At 45.9% G+C, this 21,914-nt stretch overlaps 2 protein-coding genes across 1 annotated transcript in view; one reads left to right on the top strand and one right to left on the bottom strand.

Moving 5' to 3' along the window:
* Erich1 (glutamate-rich 1) overlaps positions 1-21,914 on the bottom strand; it is a gene marked incomplete at its 5' end in the record, with an annotated part of 52,793,804 nt that overhangs the window by 139,449 nt on the left and 52,632,441 nt on the right.
* Dlgap2 (DLG associated protein 2) overlaps positions 1-21,914 on the top strand; it is a 710,212-nt gene that overhangs the window by 70,297 nt on the left and 618,001 nt on the right. The window contains 1 exon segment of the mRNA NM_053901.2: positions 9,189-9,288. Within this exon segment, the coding sequence (NP_446353.3) occupies positions 9,274-9,288 (15 nt within the window). The 5' untranslated portion in view covers positions 9,189-9,273.

The raw sequence follows: 21,914 nt of genomic DNA, 5'->3' as shown, positions 1-21,914 counted from the left end.
AAGGCATAAAAAAAAAATCGTGAGAATCCTGGCCAGTCTTCCCCCACCTTGGGGATGTCATTGGCATCCAGTCGAGGACCACCTTTGGGAAGAAGAGGGAACAGCCCAGCAGCATCACTGAGTGACTGAATCAGATGCCCTGGGCTGTAGACGTGGGCCGTTATGGAGCCAGTTAATCAACTTAACATTCTGGAAGGGATTGAGTTACTTTTTCTATCAATTACACTTGATCCCGAGGACCTGCAAGGGCCACAGGGAGCGATTTCTCCAGATGTCTGCCAGTGTCATTGACAGTCAAGGTTCCCCAAAGGACTGTGGTGAATAAGACGCACATCTGTTTCTGTATCCGCTGAGAGAACAAAGGTGAGAGGGAGACTCATCATGAAGCTCTTGGGAGCACAGATGCTGGAAGTCTAAAATCTGCATGAGGTTTTTCAGGAGACCGGGACGTTGATGCTGGAACTTGATGCTCCTGCTGACTTCCCCCATGACCTTGGGGGCCATGCCTAGCTATGGCATAATGCAAAAATACATTTAGTCCAACTTCTAAAATTCCCAGCCTATCACAGCCTCATTAATGTTTAAAATCCCAAAGTTCAAAGTCTCTCCTGAGATTCATGGAATCTCTTAACTGTAATCCCCTTTAAAATCAATATCAAACAAGCAGATCACATCTTCCAACATATCATGGCACAGGATATACATTACCATTCCAAAAACATCATAGGAAAAAAACGATGGACTAAAGCAACACTGAAAACCAGCTGGGCAAACTCCAAACTCCATGTCTCCATGTCAGATGTCAAAGCGCTCTTCAGATCTCCAACTCCTTTCATCCTTGTTGACTGCTGTTGTCAGATCCGGCATTTAGCAGCAACAAACTTCTTTCTCCTGGGCTGTTTCCAACTACTCCCTTTTAGCAGCTTTCCTCAGCAGGTATCCCATGACTCTGATGTCTTTAACATCTTGGGGGTCTCCAAGGCAACTTCAACTTTACACCTTCTTATTCCAATGTCTGGGATCCACACGTGATCTTCTGAGCTCTCCAAAGGGCTTGCTTGGGTCACTCATCCAGCTCTGCCCTCTGTAGCACTCTAAGCTCGGGTTGATCCACTCCACTGCTGCTGCTGTTCTTGGTGGTCATCCCATGGTACTGGCATCTTCAATTTGCTGGAGTCTTCCACTGCAACTAGGTTTCACCAATAGACTCTCAGGCTCTCTTAATGATGCCAAGCCTCAACTCCTTTGCATGATCCCTTTAGTCCTGGGCCGTCACAACTGCAATGGAGGCTGAACCTTCGCCAATGACCTTCCTACTAGGATGGCCCATTAAGTCCCAGTTAAAGCATTCCATGGCTTCCTAAATCCAAAGTTCCCAAACCTATGTTCCTCCAAACTCAAGCATGGTCAGACCTATAACAGTAATATTCCAGTGTCTCTAAGTCCATATTCCTCCAAAGAAAAACATGGTCAGGCCTATCACAACAATTCCCCAGTCCCTGGCACCAACTTCTGTCTTAGGGTTTCATTTGCTGACCAAAGCAACTCTTTTAAGGGACAACATTTAATTGGGGCTGATTACAATTCAGGAATTCAGTCCATTATCATCAAGGTTGGAAGCATGGCAGCTTCTAGGCAGACATGGTGCTGGAGGAGCCAAGAGCTCTACATCTTGATCTGAAGGCAGCCAGAAGACTGTCATCCTCAAGCAGCTAGGAGGAAGCTATCTCAAAGCCCACTCCACAGTGACACACTTACTCCAAACAAGGCCACATCTACTCCAGCAAGGCCACACCTTCTAATGGTGCCACTCTCTGGACCAAGCCTATTGAAACCACCGCATAAATACTTATATAGTAAAATTGCTATTTAAATGAGAGTGATTCAGTTCAATGATGCTTTTGAATACATGCTTCTACATTTGCAAACTCATTGAAGACTTTCTTCTCTTATTCTCAAAACATGGGAGCATCACAAGAAATGATGTTCTAAGGTGACGCCTGGAAAACCAATTTGCGTCACTAAAGAAATAACTTCCTGTCGTCCACTGCTGCAGAGAATGTCCAGACTGGATTAGACAGACAGGGCAAAATCTATGGGAATTTTACCAGGCCTTAAGAGAAAATGTGGTACATCTACACAATGGAATACTACTCAGCTATCAAAAACAATGACTTTATGAAATTCGTAGGCAAATGGGGATAGAACTGGAAAATATCCTGAGTGAGGTAATCCAATCACAGAAAAACACACATGGTATGCACTCTTTGATAAGTGGCTATTAGCCCAAATGCTCGAATTACCCTAGATGCACAGAACACATGAAACTCAAGACGGATGATCAAAATGTGAATGCTTCACTCCTTCTTTAAAAGAGGAACAAGAATACCCTTGGCAGGGAATAGGGAGGCAAAGTTTAGAACAGAGGCTGAAGGAACACACATTCAGAGCCTGCCCCACATGTGGCCCATACATATACAGCCACCCAATTAGACAAGATGGATGAAGCAAAGAAGTGCAGACCGACAGGAACCGGATGTAGATCGCTCCTGAGAGACACAGCCAGAATACAGCAAACACAGAGGCGAATGCCAGCAGCAAACCACTGAACTGAGAACGGGACCCCCGTTGAAGGAATCAGAGAAAGAACTAGAAGAGCTTGAAGGGGCTCGAGACCCCATATGTACAACAATGCCAAGCAACCAGAGCTTCCAGGGACTAAGCCACTACCTAAATACTATACATGGACTGACCCTGGACTCTGACCTCATAGGTAGCAATGAATATCCTAGTAAGAGCACCAGTGGAAGGGGAAGCCCTGGGTCCTGCTAAGACTGAACCCCCAGTGAACTAGACTGTGGGGGGGAGGGCGGCAATGGTGGGAGGATGGGGAGGGGAACACCCATATAGAAGGGGAGTGGGAAGGGTTAGGGGGATGTTGGCCCGGAAACCGGGAAAGGGAATAACAATTGAAATGTAAATAAGAAATACCCAATTTAATAAAGATGGAGGGAAAAAATAGGGGGGAGATGAGAATGTATATGTTTCCTAAATTAATATAAAACCATATAGACCATTCAAAAAAATAAAGGTAATGAAGCAGAATTTTACAGAAAAAAGATAATCTGTAGGGAATTTTTTTTTTTGGTAAGAAATTTGAAAGTACCAGTGAGATGGTTGGTTTTCTTGATGAGCATCACCCAAGGAAGAGAACATTAATTGGCCACAGGCAGAGATATGGTTTCTTACTTGTTTGCTTATAAAACCACCACTGCATGTGCCACACAGTCTACAAGCAACTCCATGAACGGATTGTTTTATGCTGTTTAAACTTTTCTCAAGCAATAAACAGTCACTGTATTTTAGTTATTTCAAAACTGGGTTCGTGTAGCAGAAAAGGATCTTTTCACTTACGATTATAGAGGATATTTTAAAACTATGAGCCAATTCAGTCTACCTGGATGTAAAATATGAGCAAGTCGGCTTTGTTTTGTAAATGAAGTATTACCTCAGTGGTAAGATCTTGGTTCTAATAATGCACGAAGTGAGCATAGTGGCAGGGGAAAATCACAATTATATCAACAGATAATGGAAGACCTTGATACAGTGTAACAGCCACTTCTGATAAACATTCCAAGTGAACGTAATTATATAAATGGATGTAGCATCTGACAGATTATAGAAAGTGTCTCTGTCATAGAAGGGAGTCTAGCAGGGAGCTCAGCAGTGCTGCGGAGAGCCTGGGAAATCCAGGACTGCTCTTGCAACCCTTTATGATCCCGGGGCATGTGTCATTTTGGGAAAGTATATGTAATTAGGTATGATTAATCAAATAGAAGATGGAGGTCTATATAAAATCTATTTGATAAATAGGGAGATTGATAAATTGCACATGATAAGATAACGAAAAATCAGGTCCCATGTCTGGAACCAGCGACTCACAGAACGCCTTGCCCTGAGGAGGAGAACCTTGGACCACTTGAAAGGTATATAAATTATGGTCAGTTCTTTGTATAGAGAGGTGTTTAAGTGGCAAAATCACTGTGAATGCATGTTCCTTCTGAGGAGTGTCTGTCTGTCTGCATGTGTAAATGCATGTGTCTTAGGTAGGGTTGACTGCTGTGAACAGACACCATGACCAAGGCAAGTCTTATCAGGACAACATTTAATTGGGGCTGGCTTCAGAGGTTCAGCCCATTATCATCATGGCAGAAACATGGCGCATCCAGGCAGGCATGGTGCAGGAGGAGCTGAGAGTTCTACATCTTCATCTGTAACAGGCTGCTAGTGGAAGACTCACTTCCAGTCAGCTAGGGTAAGGGTCTTAAAGTCCATACCAACAATGACACACCTACTCCAACAAGGCCACACCTTCTAATAGGGCCACTCCCTGGGCAAAGCATATACAAACCATAACAGCATGTGTGCACAAGTAGTGATTAATTCACAGCAGATTACTTCCCTGTTTGGAGAGGCAGTGAAAGTGGTTAAGAGGGGACATGAATAAGGGATAATAAACCCGACTCATAAGAATAACCTTGCCAGATTTTTTTCATTAATTAACTTACTTATTTACTTTGTATCCCAATGGCAGTTCGGCCCCGCTCCTCCTGGTCTTCCCTTGGCTGACAAGACAGAGGTCTCCCTAGGTATCATCCCAACCTGGCATATCAAGTCACTGCAGTACTAGGCCTGCATCCTCTCTCACTGAGGCCAGACAACATGGTCCAGTTAGGGGCATGGGATCCATAGATAGGCAACATATTCAGGGACAGCCCATACTCCTGTTGTTGGAGTTCCACATGAAGACCAGGCTGCACATATGTGTGTAGTGGCTGAGGTCCAGCCCATGCTCACTCTTCAGTTGGTTGTTCAGTCTCTGAGAGCCCCCAGAGTTCCAGGTTAGTTAACTCAGGTGGCCTTCCTGTGGAGTCCCTGTCCTCTTTGGACTCGTCAGTCTTTTCCCCATCTCTTCCATAAGACTCCTTGAGCTCCATCTAATGTGTGGCTGCGGTTCTCTGCATCTGTTCCAGTTTGCTGCTGGGTGGAGCCTCTCAGAGGACAGCCATGTTACAATCACGTCTGCAAGCACAGCAGAGTATCATTAATGTATCACGGATTGGTTCTTGCTCTTGGGATAGCTCTCAACTATCATCCGTTGGCTATTCCCTCCAACTCCGCTCTACCTTTGTCTCTGCACATCTTGTAGGCAGGACACATTTTGAGTAGAAGGTTTTGTGGGTGGGTTGATGTCCTTATCCCTCCACTGGGAGTCCTGCCTGGCTACTGGGAGTGGCCACTTCAGGCACCAAATCTACTGCTAGAAGTCTCAGCTAGAGTCACCCCCATAGACTTCCTGGATCCTCCTCCCTCCAGGCCTCTGGCATATCTTAGGGATGCCTACCCTGTCTTCCTTCACTCTCCTGGCCCTCTCTCTACTGCTTTCCCTATACCTGATTCTCCTTCCCTTGCCCTGCAATTCTTTCCCTCCATCCACCTCAGAGGTCTCTTTTGTTCCCCCTTCTGAGTGAGAATCAAGCATCCTCTCTTGGGCCCTCCTTGTTGTTTGGCTTCTCTGGGTCTGTAGATTGTAGATTGGTTCCTGTACTTTATGGCTAATATTCACTTATAAGTGAGTACATACAATGCATATTCTTTTTTTTTTTTTTATTCTTTTTTTTCGGAGCTGGGGACTGAACCCAGGGCCTTGCGCTTGCTATGCAAGTGCTCTACCAGTGAGCTAAATCCCCAACCCCCTACAATGCATATTCTTTTGGGACATCCTCACTCAGGATGGTATTTTCTAGTTCCATTCATTTGCCTGCAAATTTCATGATGTCCTTGTTTTCAATAACTGAGTAGTATTCCATTGAGTATACGAGCCACTTTAAAAAAAAATCCATTCTTTAGTTGAGAGACTTCTGAGCTATTTCCAGTTTCTGGCTATTATGAATAAAGCTGCAATTTACATAGCTGAGCAAGTGTCCTTGTGGTATGGAGGACATCTTTTGGGTATATGCCTGGGAGTGATAGAACTGGGTCTTAAGGTTATTCCTAATTTTCTGAGAAACTGCCAAATTGATTTCCAGAGTGGTTGTACAAGTATGTACTCCCACCAGCAGTGGGGGAGTATTCCCTTCGCCACAAAGTGCCTCCATAAAGAAATTGGAGAGTTCTCATACTAGCAGTTTAAAAGTACATCTGAAAGCTCTAGAAAAAAAAAAGGAGCAGACACACCGAAGCAGAGTAGATGGGAAGAAATAATCTAACTCAGGGCTCAAATCAACCAACCAGAAACAAAGAGAACAACGCAGAGCCGGCAAAACCAAGAGCTGGTTCATTGAGAAAAATCAACAAAATAGGCAAAACCTTAGCCAAACTACCTAAGAGGCAGTATCCAAATTAACAAAATAAGAAATGAAAGGGAGACATAACAATGGATGCTGAGGGAATTCAAAGAATTGTTAAGAGTTACTTCAAAAGCCTGTACTCCACAAAATTGGAAACTCTAAACAAAAAGGATGTTTTCTAGACAGATACCACCTACCAATGTTAAATCAAGATCAGGTAAACTATCCAAAAAGTCCTACAACCTCTAAGGAAATACAAGCAGTCATTAAAAATCTCTCAACCAAAACTAACCCCACTGCCAAATGGTTAGAGCACAGAATTCTACCAGACTTTCAAAGAAGAGCTAATACCAATACTCCTCAAACTATTCTACAAAATAGAAACAGAAGGAACATTGCCAAACTTATTTTATGAGGCTACCTTCATCTTGATATCTAAACCACACAAAGACTCAACAAAGAAAGAGAATTTTAGACCAGTTTCCCTTATGAACATTGATGTAAAAGTACTCAATAAAACACTCACAAACTGAACCCAAGAACACATCAAAGACATCATCTGTCATGATCAAGTAGGCTTCATCCCAGGAACTCAGGGGTGGTTTAATGTATGAAAATCCATCGACGGGGTTGGGGATTTAGCTCAGTGGTAGAGCACTTGCCTAGCAAGCGCAAGGCCCTGGGTTCGGTCCCAGCTCCGGGAAAAAAAAAAAAAAAAAAAAAAAAAAGAAAATCCATCGACATAATGGATGTAAACGTAATGATGTAATGCAAAGAAAAAAAAAAAACCACATACTCATCTCATTCGATGCGTTCTGTAAAGGCCTTCGACAAAATCCAATACTCCTTCATATTTAAAGTCTTGGTGAGATCAGGGATTCGAGGTGCATACCTATAAAGGCAGTGTATGACAAGCCAATAGCTAACATCAAATTAAATAAAGAGGAACTTAAAGCAACCCCACTCAAATCAGGGATAAGACAAGGTTTTCCACTCTCTCCCTGTCTCTTCAAGTACTTGAAGTCCTAGCAGGATTGTTTACTTACAAAGAGTTTTAAAGGATATCTAAATTGTGGGTTCAGTGCTAGAGGAAACATGAATGCTACAGGCAGTTAATAAATTTGTGGATGAATGTTTTTATATGGATGGCACTTTCAAATTAGGAAAATATCGATTATTCAGTAAATTTTCTGGGGTAATTGTCTATTGGAGAGAAATAGAATTAATTTCTAATTCATAACTTAAAAATGTATGTATAGTATATACAATCATTCAAGAAAAAATTTTCTTATGAATTGTGGCCAGTTTATTACTAGCTTTCAATACATTTAATTTACATACATGTGTATTCTGAACACGACTGTTCTAAAAATGTTATTTTATTAGAAATGCTACTTAAATGCATAGATAAAGTGAGTTAGTAACAACTTAAAATAGAAAAGTTTTCCTTTTAAAATTCTTCTCTCATACATTACATTCTGGCTACCGTTACTTCACTTCTCCGACTTCCCCTCTACCCCAGATCCATTCTTCCTCTGTGTCCTTTCAGAAAAGAGTGGGTCCCCCAAACACAGCAACAAGAGATAATAAGACTGGGCACAAACCCTCAGATCTAGGCTGGAGGAGGCACCGCAGTAGAAGGAGAAGGGTCCCTCCCATCAGTCAATAGAGCCAGAGACAGCTTTCCTCCGCTATGGTTAGGAGTTTCACAAGATCACCAAGCTACACAACCACAACATGTGTGCAGAGGACCTAGCCCAGATCCATACGGGTGCTGTGATTGTTGCTTCAGCTTCTGTGAGCCCCTATGAGCCCTGTTTAGTTGATTCTGTGGGTCGTATTCTCACGGTATCCTCCAGCCTCTGGCTCCTATGATCCTTCCTCGCCCTTGTCTATGGCATTCCCCAAGCTCAGCCTAATGCTTAGCTGTGGGTCTTTGCACTCGCTCCTGTGAGTTGCTGGGTTAAGCCTCTCTGATGATGGTTGGTCTGGGTTCAGGTCTCCAAGTATAACAGTGTGTACTTGTTCAAAAGTCATATCCTTAGCTTATTAGCACTGTGCAACTAAAAGTGTTTACCTGGCATTTAGTAGCTCATCGGCGTATTTGTCCAAGATTTAGGTGACAAAATAGTTTTCAGAAGACATTGTACGCTGTGCAGTATTCATAAATACTATTCAGGGCAGTACTGTGTCACGACCGTGACTTTTAAGGGTCAGGTAAAGTACATGTAGGAGAGCGTTTCACGATAGCGCCGTCATGTTTCCTACTGTGATGTTATGGAGCTAAGGTTCCTCTGCCACGTAGTTCGTATTTGGTGCAAATGGTGATTTTATGTGTTAATGTGCAAGGGATGAAAAAAAATGAAGGAGTCTTAAAATCTATCAAATACATGGTTTAGCACTTGTTTTAAAATCAGGGCAACCTTCAGTGTCGTCTGGGGTTGTAACCCCATTTAAATGTTTAATATTTGATGCCACGTCTGTCTCGCAGCGTGCCCGGCCTGGGGGCTAATTCACAAATCTGGTTTAATCACAGAGTTGCAGAAGGAGTTACAAATCTTGATTTAGAGAGCAGTTTTTCTTTTTCTCTCTGGTTTAATATTTTGAAGTTGTTAAACCCATTCATCATTTCAAACCTTGCTTTAGAATCGAGATATTTTTCACAACCGTGCATGCCGTGCGCCCTTAGAGAGGCAGCTCCCTACTGCTGTTCTTGATCTAACGAGTACTGAGCTGCTTATCTTTAATGTATACTCCATGTTTTTTATTTTCCCCCTGGACGGAGGTTGTTTACCCTTTTTTATCATTTTCCCCCTTTCTATCCATTCCTCATCCTAGGCTTCCCCACCATCTGAGGCCCGGCCATAGTACTACGCGATCTCACAGCAGCTTGCGAACCCCAGCCTGCACCTTGCCAGCCAAAATGGGGACGGCTCAGGTACTGTGTGATCTCTCTATTTCTCCTTTCCTTTCTGTCTGTCCGTTCTCCAGCCTTCCCTCACTGCTGTCACAGGGCCTCTGTCTCAGGAAGGACGTAGAGAGTGATGGGTTAAAATTTAGCTGCTAAAGGACCCTCGGAAACTGGAGGGGAGCTGGGGAGCCAAGGTGGTCCGTAATGACCGCATAGCACGCCCCAACCTCTCCATGTGCATCACGACGCTGTTCTGCCAGTCACAGAGAGGTGCATTAATACAGGTCCCAGGCCCCCTGCACATATGTAGCAGAGGGCTGCCTTCTGGCTTTAGTGGGAGAGAATTGCCTAATCCTGTAGAGATTGTGGGGGACATGGGGGAGCACCCTCTCAGACTCAAAGACAAGGTGGGGGATGGGGAAGAACTCTGCAAGGGGGGACGGGGAAGGGGGGCAACATTTGGGATGTAAATAAAAAAATTAATTTTAAAAAAAGAAAGAAAAAAGACTTGCAATACTTAGCAAAATTCGTCAGCTGGTTTAGCCAGAAAGGGAACTCACTGGAATTCATTAAAGAGAGACTGGAGTACTGCGAATCTCACGTCAGATAAAGGAGCTGAGCACAGAACTTAGTCCTGGACTGATTACACGGGGGTGGGGACATGGGGCATGGGGGTTCGGGGAGCCATGTGGGGGAGCCATGTGGGAGACAGGACCTACAGCCCATGCCTGCCTCTAGCTGCCAGAAAGGCTGGACAACTTTTCTGTTGTTCACATTTATTTCTTTGCCGTACCCTGGGAAGGGGCTAAAGGCTATATGGGGGAGCCCTCAGCGGGTTAGAGATGAATACAGAAAGAATAAATGAAACCTATGGAAGCTTGGGGGGGGGTTTCTGTGAAATCACTGAGGGGGGTATATCTCCCTACCCCCTTCTTTCTTCCTCAGATTTTCAAGTGAAGTCCTTAGACTTCAAGTAGGCCTCCCAAGTGGTACAAATTCTACTCTGAATCCCAGTAAAGGATTGGGGGGCAGACTCATCTTCCTTTTCCTGGTCTGCTGCTCTGGCTTGGGAACCCCAGGACTTAGAGCAGGGGAATACATAACCAGTAACCCCATTGGGAAACAGGGCACACATTAGCTTATCTGTCATGGAGGGATAGAGGTGTGGCAGGGCACGCAGATGCTGCGGGGAGCTGTGGCCGAGGTCTCTTGTGGCTGTTGTATTGCTGGTCTGTTGTTTTTGTTTTTCTTTCAAAGGCAGGTGGTTAGCTCGGATGGGAAAACCACTTTGTTGTTGTTCATGTTTATTTTTTGTGACCCTGGTATCCTGTGCGACCTACAGCTAGACCTCAGCTCTGTGCCAGCTGGACTCACTGGAGGACAGAATCTCCCAGCGTTCTTCCTCCTTAGATATCTAGGCATCCAGGCGGCAGTGTCAGGGTGGAGCTTGGGAATGGGAAGTTGAAGAGTTTGTCTACCTCTTGGTTCCTAGGTCCCTTCTTACTGCTGAAGGAGAAACAAGTCCATTCTGTAGGCTTCTACGAACACTTTTTACTGTTCCGTAGGAATCTGACTTGGGAAGGGACACACCCCACCCCACCCCACTCCACCCAGGGCCACTGGATGGCCTGGCAGGACCCTCCACAGCTGTAGCATTTTGGGATGGGCCACTGTGAGATTCTCAACCTATTGCTGGTCTGCTTCCTGGTGTCGTTTAGGATCGAGATGTCCTGTTAGAGCCAGCAGGAGATGACAAAAAATGTCCCTGAGGAGCAGTTTACACACATGGGTCAGGTTTTGGTTTTGTGGGGCTTTCCTGACAGCAAGCTATCCCTGATCCCTTGAGATTCTGGCCTCTAGCTGGGAAGACCAGTGTGGGCAAATGTCAGCAGGCCTCCGAGAAGCATCGTTGTCAGTGAGGAGTTGCCTATAACGTTCCCTGGGTCTGTTCTTTCTGCCTGTGGCATCCAGGATGACACTGCCTGGCTAGTTTTGTGTGCTGGTGACTGGGTCTTCATTATTCTGAGGATTAGTAACATTCATTTTCCCAGTGAACCAGTTCTGATGTTTTTTGTTGATTTCATATCCTCTGCCCGACTGATGTTGGCTCTGGTCTTTATTTGTCCCTTTCCTCTGCACCCTTTTATTTTAATTCATTCTCCATTAAAGAGAAAATCTAAAGGTTAAAACGCCAGCAGTCGATTTCAGGCCTGATTTCTTTCTTGAAGACGCCCCAAGTTCTGTGGACTCATCTCTGATTTTCTACTTTGTTGGGTGCTAGATATTTTTGTATTTCCATAAATACTTCTGAGGGGTGGCGAAGATGCTAGGAAACAGGATCATCCCTTTGCATTCTGTGGGCTAGGATCTGCTGGAGGCCTTCTCATTCCCCACGATGCTGCTGGTCCTCACCCCCTCAGCCTCCACCTGGGCTCTGGGATGTGGGTTTGACTTAGCTCCTGTGACTCCATCTGCTTTCTGGTCTCAGGGTGACTCTGCTGATTTTGACCCTGCTGGGTGGTATATTCTTATTTCTCCAGCCAAGTTCAGGACTGACCCTTATTTTAAAGCCTCGAGCATGTGCGCAGAGTGGAGGAAGGAGAGGAGGCACGGATCTGTGTTCCGCTGTCCTGTGTCTAACCAGCCTTTCTCATTAATTTTCTTTCTTAGGGAAACACAGTCTTTTTTGTTCTATCTCATTAGAGGGGATATGTTTCAGAGCTGGTGACAGGATTGCGCCAGATCTCCCATCGGGAGGCGGTTAATTGTTTCTCATTGTAGTGATTCTTAAACAGAAGTAGCTTTTCCTCCAGGCAACATGGGTACGCGTCTGCAGACATTTGTGCTTGGCACTCTGGAGCGAGCACACGGCCTCTAGTGTCTTACAGGAAGAGGTCAGGGATGCCAAGGGACAGCCTGTGGTACACAGGAGGACACCAGAGCAGAGAGTTACCAGGACCAAAAGTGGCACAGGCATATTGCTGACCTCTGATTTTCAGGCGCCCCCTGGGTCTAAATAGGGAAAATGAGGACATAATGTAATCTTGCAGAGGACCGTTCAGTACCTGGGTGTCCCCTGGAAATGGCAGTGTGGCGGGTCTGCACACAGGACAGTGATGCCCTTGCTGTCACAGTCAAACAATTCCAACTCTTCACTGAAGCAAGTTAGGTAGCAATGCCCACCAGAAGGCTAAATGTCCAAGTCAACTGCGGAAGTGTGCCATTCACATCGGTTATAATCAAAATGTATATATGAGCAGTGACGGTCTTTGAATCATTCACTGGGACTGACTAGTGTGTTTGTGAGCTCATGCTGTAGACCCCAGCCAGTGACAACACCATCACATCCTCACGGGCGATAGGATAGTGAGTAAGCTCTGCCGTGCTCATACCAGTGGGGTTTGTCACGCTTGCTTTAGAGTGAATCTCAGCATTGGCCGCAGGTGCAGTCCCAACTAACCCAGGGTAGGGAAACAATTTGTTTTGTAAATGACATTGTTCAGTCTCCAAGGGAATCGTGAGCAGAGTTGTGCGAATCAGGGTGCCTAGGGAAAGCTACTGAGCAGGATGCATTTAGTATCCCTCACGTGTGAATGTACTGGGCTCAGGTTCCAGGAAAGCCATGCCCGTTGTGAGAAGAACCGCTTTGTTTTTAAAGTTAGGGTTTAGAGCACAGGCTCTGATTCTTAAAAATTTGTTTAACTTTGGCAAACTGGGTTGTTTTCATTTTTGATCCTGTCTCTGATTTGGCAGCACCGGTTAAACAGGAGAAACTGGCAATGCTTTCTCTGTGCTTCACCCATCATCGGAAACCTAAAGTAGGCTCAGCTGTAGCTAGAACACTGGCAGGGGCCTCTGGCAGCTCAGCGCAGTGTGGGGGATAAAGACATGGCCTGTATTGGGTCAGCATGTGGAAATCCAGGTTCTGAAGTAGGCCCTTTGTCGCTTGCCTTTTGATGACGGCGAAGTCTGCACCATCATGTTCTCATGTCCTCCTGGGATGAGCTCTGGCCGTAGCTCCATGTTTTCCACCTCAAATTTGCATCGTCTTATTACAAAGACATCTGAGCCATGGGGCAGTGATAACCATCACGGTCACAATGCCAAACAATGCTGGCACTTCTCACTGCAGCAAGCTACATGTCCGTCTAGAAGCAAGACAAGCACGTCAGTCGCAGGAGCAAGCTGACTCGGAGCGAGCCTTACAGAACTGTAAAATTCACTATGCATATGGGTGGTACTTGTCTAAACACGGTCTGGAGAGACGGCTTAGTGGTAAGAGGACTCGGCTCTTCCAGAGGACCTGAGTTCAGTTCCCAGTACCTGCCCCTGTCAGGTCACAAGTGATTACACTTGTAACTCCATCTCTAGGGAATCCCACACTCTCTTCTGGCCTCAGAGGTACCCACATGCGTGTAGCACACACCGACAAAGACACACATGTACACATACATAACAACGAGATAAACCTTTATACAGAAACAAAGTCTAAACAAAAAGATGTAATATATCTTACCCTAGAAAATTACTCAATGAGAAGAGTTCAAAGGTGAAATTGCTAAGGCAATGATTACTTTCTGAAGTGGAAATTCTGGTTTCTTTAGAAAGTCAGTTGCGTCAGATGATGGTTTGCTGGGGCACACAGGTGAAAAGGATGACTCTCTAAATCAGACACGTGAAAGCATGTTTTTCTGAAGCAGTCACAGGTGAAAGGATGTTTGGTTATAACAAACACGTGAAAGGACCCGTGATGAAGGAGTATGAATCTGACCCCACAGGCAGCAGGAGATGAGCGCTGAGCGTTGGTTTGCTCCACCTCGTGATTCCTCACTAAAGACACCCATGCACTGGTTCACCTTACGTTGCACTGTTGAGCTCAACTTGTGGTGACGCTGCCATTGAGAGAAACTCACCCAAGAACTGCTCATGAGTTTCCTGTGGTAGCTTAGCCCTTTAATGGCCTCTCCTCAGGCTGGTTGTTGAGCCTGGTGGTTTCTTAGGATTGAACTACGGATGCCTGGTGTCTGCTTGCTGAAAGGACTGGACTGTAGATGCTGGTTTGTGCCTGGTGTCCACCTGCCTAGAGGCCTGGTCTGCAGCTGCTGAATCGTGTGTGTCTGGTGTGTGTTACAGGACTGACCTGCTGCCCGAGAAGATCAAGCTCGCCCCCAAATTGCTGAACAGGTCCACTTCCCCCATATCCTTATAACTTTTCTACTACCTCTGCTGGGTGGTGGGCTAGAGGAGAGGTTGAACTCCTATTAAAAGTAGGTCACAAAAATTTATGCTATAACTTTCCATCTATATGTTTCCTGGTTTATATAAGTAAAACTGTTACAATAACATGTCTGACAAATTAACAGCATATATTATTATAATAACTTGTAAAAGTTTTTTTTTTGGCGGGGTTGAATACAGTGCAAGCACATGTTGAAGTGTGTATGTACACATGTGTGTACCTGAGAGGTCAAAGGTTGAAATTAGATGTTTTCCTAGGTTGCTCTCCACCCTGTTTTTTTTCGACAGGGTCTCTCGTTGAACCTGGAGCTTACCAGCTGTTTACACTGGCTGGCCAGGGAGCTCTGGGGATATGCCCATCTCTCACCCATTCCCCGTGCCCAGGTTACACATGTTCATTCTCACATTGGACTTTTGCATGAGTGCTAGACACCCACAATCAGACCTTCATGCTGTACAGAGCATATGTTACTGACAGCCACCTCCCTGGCCTCTGTTGTGCATTCATTTGTTTTCTGAGACAAGCTCTAATGTGGCCCAAGCTGGCTTCGAAATCTGTCACTGAAGGATGGCCTTAAACTTCTCATCCTCCTGCTCCAACCTCCCCAGCGACGAGATCTCTGGCAAGCACCAGTATGACCGTTTTGTGTGGTGCTGGGATCAAACCCCCAGGACCTTGTGCACACCAGACAAGTGCTCTACCAGCTGTGAGTACATCTTAAAGCCATCAAGCACACGGTTGTGTGGACCTACTGTGATCAACTGTGCGCTGAGACCCATGTGGATGTCTGAGTCTGGTGTAGAGGATTCTCCAGGAAATCCCTTCCTTCTGAGTGTTAAAGCATTTCAGAAAGTGTGGCAGTTTAAAAGATCTTTCAGTGTATATTTCCATACAGTTTCCAGAAAAATGTGTGTAGCCATTGTCCTCCAACCAAGACTGAAGTGTAGCCTTCCTCCTGGGTTCTGCTTGTGACCTCTGGTCGATCTATGGCTTGTGGCAAGTCTCCATCTTCCAGTCTTGGGAGTTAACCAAAGCGACACTTCTGCTTTTCCTCCTCTTCAGCTTGTGAGTTGTAGAGAAGGGTCTTCTAGCTCATTTCAACATCACTAGGATTATTATTATTTGCTTTTCCAATTGTAATTGGATTTCCACTTTATCATTTTTTTTTATAAATAATAAGTAGTCTTAGAAGTCATGTCTAGAATTCTGTTTGCAACTTCTGGCTTCAATGCTATATTTTAAAAGCCTTTCTTTGAAAAGAAAAGGAAAACCCCCACAAGAAAATACACATTCAGCTCTCACAGTCGACTGATGCGATCTGCCGACTTTTCATGTTTATATATAGATACAGAGCGGGTCTCTGCCAGCGCTTCCAACAGTTTTGTCCACTGCCTATCCCCATGCTGCTCCTTAGGGACAGAGCTCTGGCATCCTCTGGTTTGCTAAGGGAGCCTATATTCTCTCTTGATGTCCTGTTACCTTCCATTGACTGTTTTTGGGAACCTATTTTTTTCACTGCTGCAGGGTAGATGTAGTATCAGCCTTTCCATCCATCTACATCTAAGGTTTACACAGCCACAGGGACAGCTGGTCAATTCCTTGGAAGACCCCTTGCTTTTCTAGACATAGCTCGGGGTGACAAGGTGACCACCGTGTGTCTCAGTGGTTCCTCTGTGACTTTGCGCATGCATTTGTGGAGAGGTCAGGGAGACTTTGACATTGCCCCATCCCAAGAGGACCTCTCGGTGGGGGAGGGGTAGCAGCAGAGAGAACTCTTAATTCAGACATTGCGGTGATGTTCCCATGAGCCTCTGGTGCTCATCAGTCCAGTACGCTCGTGTCTCCATTCTGCAGGTCAGGTCAGTTTGGGGATGAAATCCAGGTGTCTGGGGGGGGGGGGCAGTTTCATCCTTGGAGGCTTGGTTTCCTGCGTTTTCCTCCTCTAGGACATCCTGTCTGCAAACCTCAAAGACTTTTCTGTCACGTGTCCCCTCGAGTTCTCTTTAGGGACACTCTAGGCTGAGTCACCTTTATCTCCGGGATCTGTCACCACACCTGCAAATGCTGTATCACATGACGTCACAGGGCTCCAGGAGCCTGGACCCTTTGTTGTCGTTTTTTTTTTTTTCTGTAGCTATAGTTTCTTCTTCCCCGTCTGAATCCACACTCAGCCTTCATCTTCGAAAGTTTAGTTTTCAACCGGGATTTGAACAAAGCCTCCACATTTCTTGTGTGAATAGTTACTTTTGACCTTTTCCACATTACAGGTGGGGTTAGCTCTGTTGTACTTTCACAGCAGTGGAACGATATATGCTGTTCATGGACACCAGTGTCCCTGCAGTGTTCCTGGATCTGCGAGTTTGCTGTTGGTAAGGTGGCTGCACCTTCTTACTGGAAACATGCAGGCACAATGAGAATCTCTCCCGCTTAAAAAGTTAGCCAGTAGCCAGTGAGTAGGATCCAGGAAGGCACAAACAGAAGCCTGGTAGAGCCACGTACTCAGCAGCTGGGGATCGGCAGGTGTGAGTGCCAACCGAGGATATGATTTATTACAATTTTTGGAAGGAAGCAGTGGGGTAAAGTGCAGACAGGCCAGTTCGCTGAGGAACGCTGTCTCACTCGGGGGTCTGAGGATTTAACCTACCCTCCCCAGAGTGCAATAGTTTCAATGTGGGCTGTAAGTGTAAAAGGCGAAGCTCAGCACAAGATGAGCTGGGAGTCAGTCAGCAGTCCCGGGAGGGGCGGGGCATAGCGGAGCGGAGTGGGTGGAGCTAGGGTGGGCTGCGGTGGGTGGAGCTAGGGTGGGCTGAGGTGGGTGGAGCTAGGGTGGGCTGAGGTGGGTGGAGCTAGGGTGGGCTGAGGTGGGTGGAGCTAGGGTGGGCTGAGGTAGCCGCTTCTTTATCCCTTGGTGACAAGAGCGCATGAGTCTATACATGATCCATTGAGTAGAATGCACAGTTTTTAGTTTAAAAAGTTTGTAAATTTTACTTCCCTGCCAGGCTCTGTTTACTTGCCTTTTTGGTCACTTCTCTTTAGAGCTTCAAGTGTTCTACCTGAGAACAAAACAAAACAAACTACAAGTAAGAAATTAAAAGTAATTTTTTTTCTTATTTGTGACACTTTTAATACTAAGGTTAAAAAAGAAGGGCCAGCCCTTACCCATCTGTGTAAGAGCAGGAATGGACCTGAGCTGCAGCGGGGCTCCCTTGAGCTGGCTTATCTAAGAGTGTGCCTTGGGACGCTCTCTTCTGTCCATTTTATTTGTTGATTCTCTCTGCGTTATAACCACAGCTTTCTGTAAAGGGCTCCAGCTGCTGCAAAAGGAAGCTTCTTTGATACGGAGTGAGAACCATATCTGTGACCATAAAGAAGCATACTTAGAATGGGAGGAATTATAATTTTTTTCAGTGACATTCTCCAAGGTACATGACCTCATTAGCTAAAATTTCATACATGTATCTAGTATATCGTGATTGAATTGACCCATTACTCCCCCTGGGCTTCCCCTAAGCCTCCATCACATATTTATTTTTAAACAACTAAATATAAAATTTAAGAAAGCTGCTTTATGGGCTCAAGGATGGACTCTATGCCATGTGTTTGTGTGTGCATCTGTTGGTGTGCATGCCGGTCTACATGTGTCTGCATGTCTTTGCATGTGAACGTCTTAGCATGTGAATGGTCCTGCAGGATGTTCTCATTGGGTGGAGTTTATCTCTGCTCAGATCATGGGCTCATTTCAAACAGAAATGAGAAATGACTCATAGTCTGCACTGTTACCTGGCATTTGAAACATTTGCCTTCTCACATTTATCTTTCACTGCTTACTTAGACTATTCCAGCTTTTCTTCAGTCAGTTCCTTCCTCTTAAATCTCCAAAGTCAACCCCTAATGTTAGAAATGCTTTCTTTAGGGGCCTATAGGAAAAGAACCAGCAACTCCAGCTGTAGCCATGAGTCCCGAGTCCACAATCCACCTGCGGGTCTCACACGTCTCCTGGGCATGCTCATTCCTCACCCTTCCTCTTGTCAAAAAAGCCACTAGCTCATAAAATGTTAGTACTTTGTAGCAGGTTTACAGTAAAGACTCCCTCTGGGGTCTCTAAAGCAGGGCCAGGTGTTATTTTGGCCAACCCGGCGAAGAGCCCAGAGCCTCCCACATGCAGTCGTTTTGTAGGGTATTGAGTGCACGGAATAAGCTCCTCTGGCGAACTTCAGTTCTTTTGTGTTTGCAGAGACGGTGCCACAGTGTGTTTAGTGTTCCCACTCAGCCCCCTGAGCGGCGGGATGACAGATGTGTGCAATCCCGTGCATGTCAGGTTTCAGGCTTTGCTTGTCAACTTGGATTCCTTAAGCATTCTTCCATGCGAGGCCAACTCCTTGGGTTTCTTGAATACTTAGAGAGTGATACTGTAATTAGCTTGTGTTTCTGATTGTGGTGACATCTTGTAATTAATTCACCCGCACCCCCAGGCTCGCATGTCTTCTGTGAGTTGGCCTCAGGTTCATGACATTTCTGCAGGTTTTTGTCAGTTACCTGCCTCAAAGTTCTTGTATGTCTTGTTCGAGTTTATCAAATGCAGGTTTTTTTTCTGTTAGGGCAGACTCATTCGTTTGTGTGTGAGGCCTTTGTCTTCTGAGGTCTTTCTCACCATTGAGTTGAGTAGATCTTACAGAGCAAACGAACAGCCAGTTTGAAGACAATTTGCATCTGGAGAGCACAGAGGTGGCTGGCAGCCATGTTGTCCTGAAGAGTCTCTCTGGTCCTGCTTTAGATACTGTGAACTCCCAGGGAAACCCCAGAAAAGTAGCAGGTCTGGAATGCAGCATTACTTGCTCATTGTGGATGCTTCCAGAACTCTGGCTTTGAGAGGCACAGGGACTATGTCTTCCGGGACCTTCTCTCTTGTGAGGGAGAGGATATACCGTTGTCTGTTGCTGCGACCCTTTGGTTATCCAGAGCTACCTGTGTATATTAAGGGCATCTTAACCTTCACATGACTGGGATTACAAGAGTCTGTTGGCTACAGACTCTTAGGCAGCTGTGGAGCATGGCTCTGTCGTATGCTGGGTTGGGAGGTATAGGATGTTGGTCATGGTTACCAAAGAGAGGTTAGATAGGAAGTGGGGAGAATTAAAATGCACAAGGTTAGCAAATTTAACCTGAACCCTGGCGGAAAAGAGAGAGGAGAGGGCAGTGGAGGGGGTGTGGGGGAAGAAGGAGAGGGAGAGAAAGGGAGAGAGGGAGGGGGAGGGAGAGGGAGGGGGGAGAGGGTGAAGGGAGGGAGGGGGAGGTTGGAGGGGGAGGGAGGGGAGAGGGAGAGAAGAAGAGGAAAGGAGAGGGAGAGAGGAAGAGGGAAAAAGGGAGAAGGGGAGGGAGGGGGGAGATGATTGGGAGAGGGGGAGATTGGGAGAAGGGGAGGAGGAGAGAGGGGGGAAGGGAAGAAAGGGGGAGAGGGAGAGGGACAGGGAAAGAGACTCATCTAGTGAGCTTGTATATTTTATGTGAACAACTTGAAACCCCAGGAAAGGAGTCCTTTGCCTCTGCCTGCTGGGAACACAAGTCTTTTTTTCTTCGTCTTTTTTTCTTTTTGAGCAGGTGAGCACTTGTCCTTAGAGGTGCTCAGAGATTTCCTCAACTCTAATAAGAAGTCGTAAAGGAACAGGAAGCCTGGTTAGCTGAAGGGTGGACCTTTTCAGGTGGGATCCAATGAATTTACAAACTAATCTCTTCCTCTGCTGGTCTTCTGGTGCTCCAGGCTGAAATCACAGCCTGCTTGGCTGGGTTGGTGGCTTCCATATGTAATCCTAACACCCGGGAGGGTGATATAAGAGAATTTTCATGAGGTATGAGCTTTAGCTATGGGATAGGTAGAAACAGCACCCAACAAACAAACAAACAAACAAACAAACCATAACTGGGTGACGGGAAGAAGCACTGTCCTCAGGCTGCAAAGCTAGAAGGCCAGCACTGAGATAAGACAGGACTGCTCTTTTGAGTCCCATTCCTTGGTCTGCCAGTCTTTCCCATCCCCTAGATACCCACTGAGTCCTTTTGAGGGTTCATACCTAATGGTGTACCCATGAGGAGCACTGAGGTTTGGCTGTCTCAGAGGCAGCCTATGTGTGTTCTCTCTGGAGACCTGTGAGCAAGTTCTGGAGTAGAAGGTCTTGTAAAACACCACAGAATGGAAGGAAGGCTTACAGAGATCACAGGCCTAGAATGGAGGGCTTGGTAGGTAACAGGCCCAGAGAGGAACATGCAGGACAGACCTAACTGCTGTTTCAAGACCAAGGCCCTCTTGTTACCATGGTATCCAGCTGTACTGGAGACAACAGTACAGTGGGACAGAGTCCCTCAAAGCCTGAGGCTTGGCTTTTAGAAAAAGCACAGTGCTCCCTGTCTAGAAGGCTTATGGATAAACAGCATTGGAGGAAACACTGTTTCTCACCAGTGCCATTTTTAGAGGCCTTGCTCCTCTGGTGATGGATACCCCCATGATGTCCTGTTGGTGCTCCTCTGGTGATGGGCACCTCCATGATGTCCTAATGATGCTGCTCTGGTGATGGGCACCTCCATGATGTCCTGATGGTACCTCAGGGGATGACTCTGGGTGGCCATGTTGGGCCAGGTCATAGCCAAGGACCTTTGTGCTGGCCTTACCATAGGGTCAGGACATAGGAGGTATTTCAGGGCTGACATAGGAAAGCTCGTGTAATATGGGTTGTTCTTTCAAGTTTCAAGTCCCTGAAACTGACCAGATTCACTGCCAGAGTAAGCAATAAAAGTGAGAGTTCCCTCTCAGACAAGCCAGCCTGCAGAGACCCTGAGGTACAACCAGCTGCCTGGAAGAAGCGAAGACCAGTGGAGCTGCCTGGCTGCCCAGACCAAGTCACTTAGAAAGGACACATTCAGCCAGTTGATCTGCCTGTAGGTTGAATAGTGAGCTCCAGGTTCCTAGCTTTTGTGAGCTGTCACCATGCTGGGGAGGGCCTTGGTGATGCAGCTGTCTTTGAGTCATATCTGTTCCTGTAAGTGACCCCAGTAAAATTCATGGTTCAAGTTGGACTTTGGTGGTATCATGCTTTGGCCTGTTGTGGGCTCCTTGTCTTACATTCCACCATGTGACAAAACTTTTCCCAGGGAGACTCCACACACAGACTCTGTCCATTTATCTCCTGTATCTTTCAATCTTCATGCACCAATATTTAGAACTACCATGGTCATGGTGTCTCTTCACAGCAGTTAAACCCTAGCTAAGACATACTGACAATGGTAGTTTTAAAGATTGGTGCATGGAGACTGAAATGGACAGAGGCTGTATGTGGAGTCTTCTGGGAAAAGTTTTGTCACATGCCATCGCGTAAGTGGTTTTACCCCCACTGTAGAGAATCAAATAGGTTAGCGTGATAAA

The sequence above is a fragment of the Rattus norvegicus genome, chromosome 16 (assembly GCF_021556685.1).
Source record: "Rattus norvegicus strain SHRSP/BbbUtx chromosome 16, alternate assembly SHRSP_T2T, whole genome shotgun sequence".
NCBI classification, from domain to species: domain Eukaryota; kingdom Metazoa; phylum Chordata; class Mammalia; order Rodentia; family Muridae; genus Rattus; species Rattus norvegicus.
Note: the sequence above shows the minus strand (reverse complement) of the source record. Positions and strands in the feature narration are given on the sequence as shown.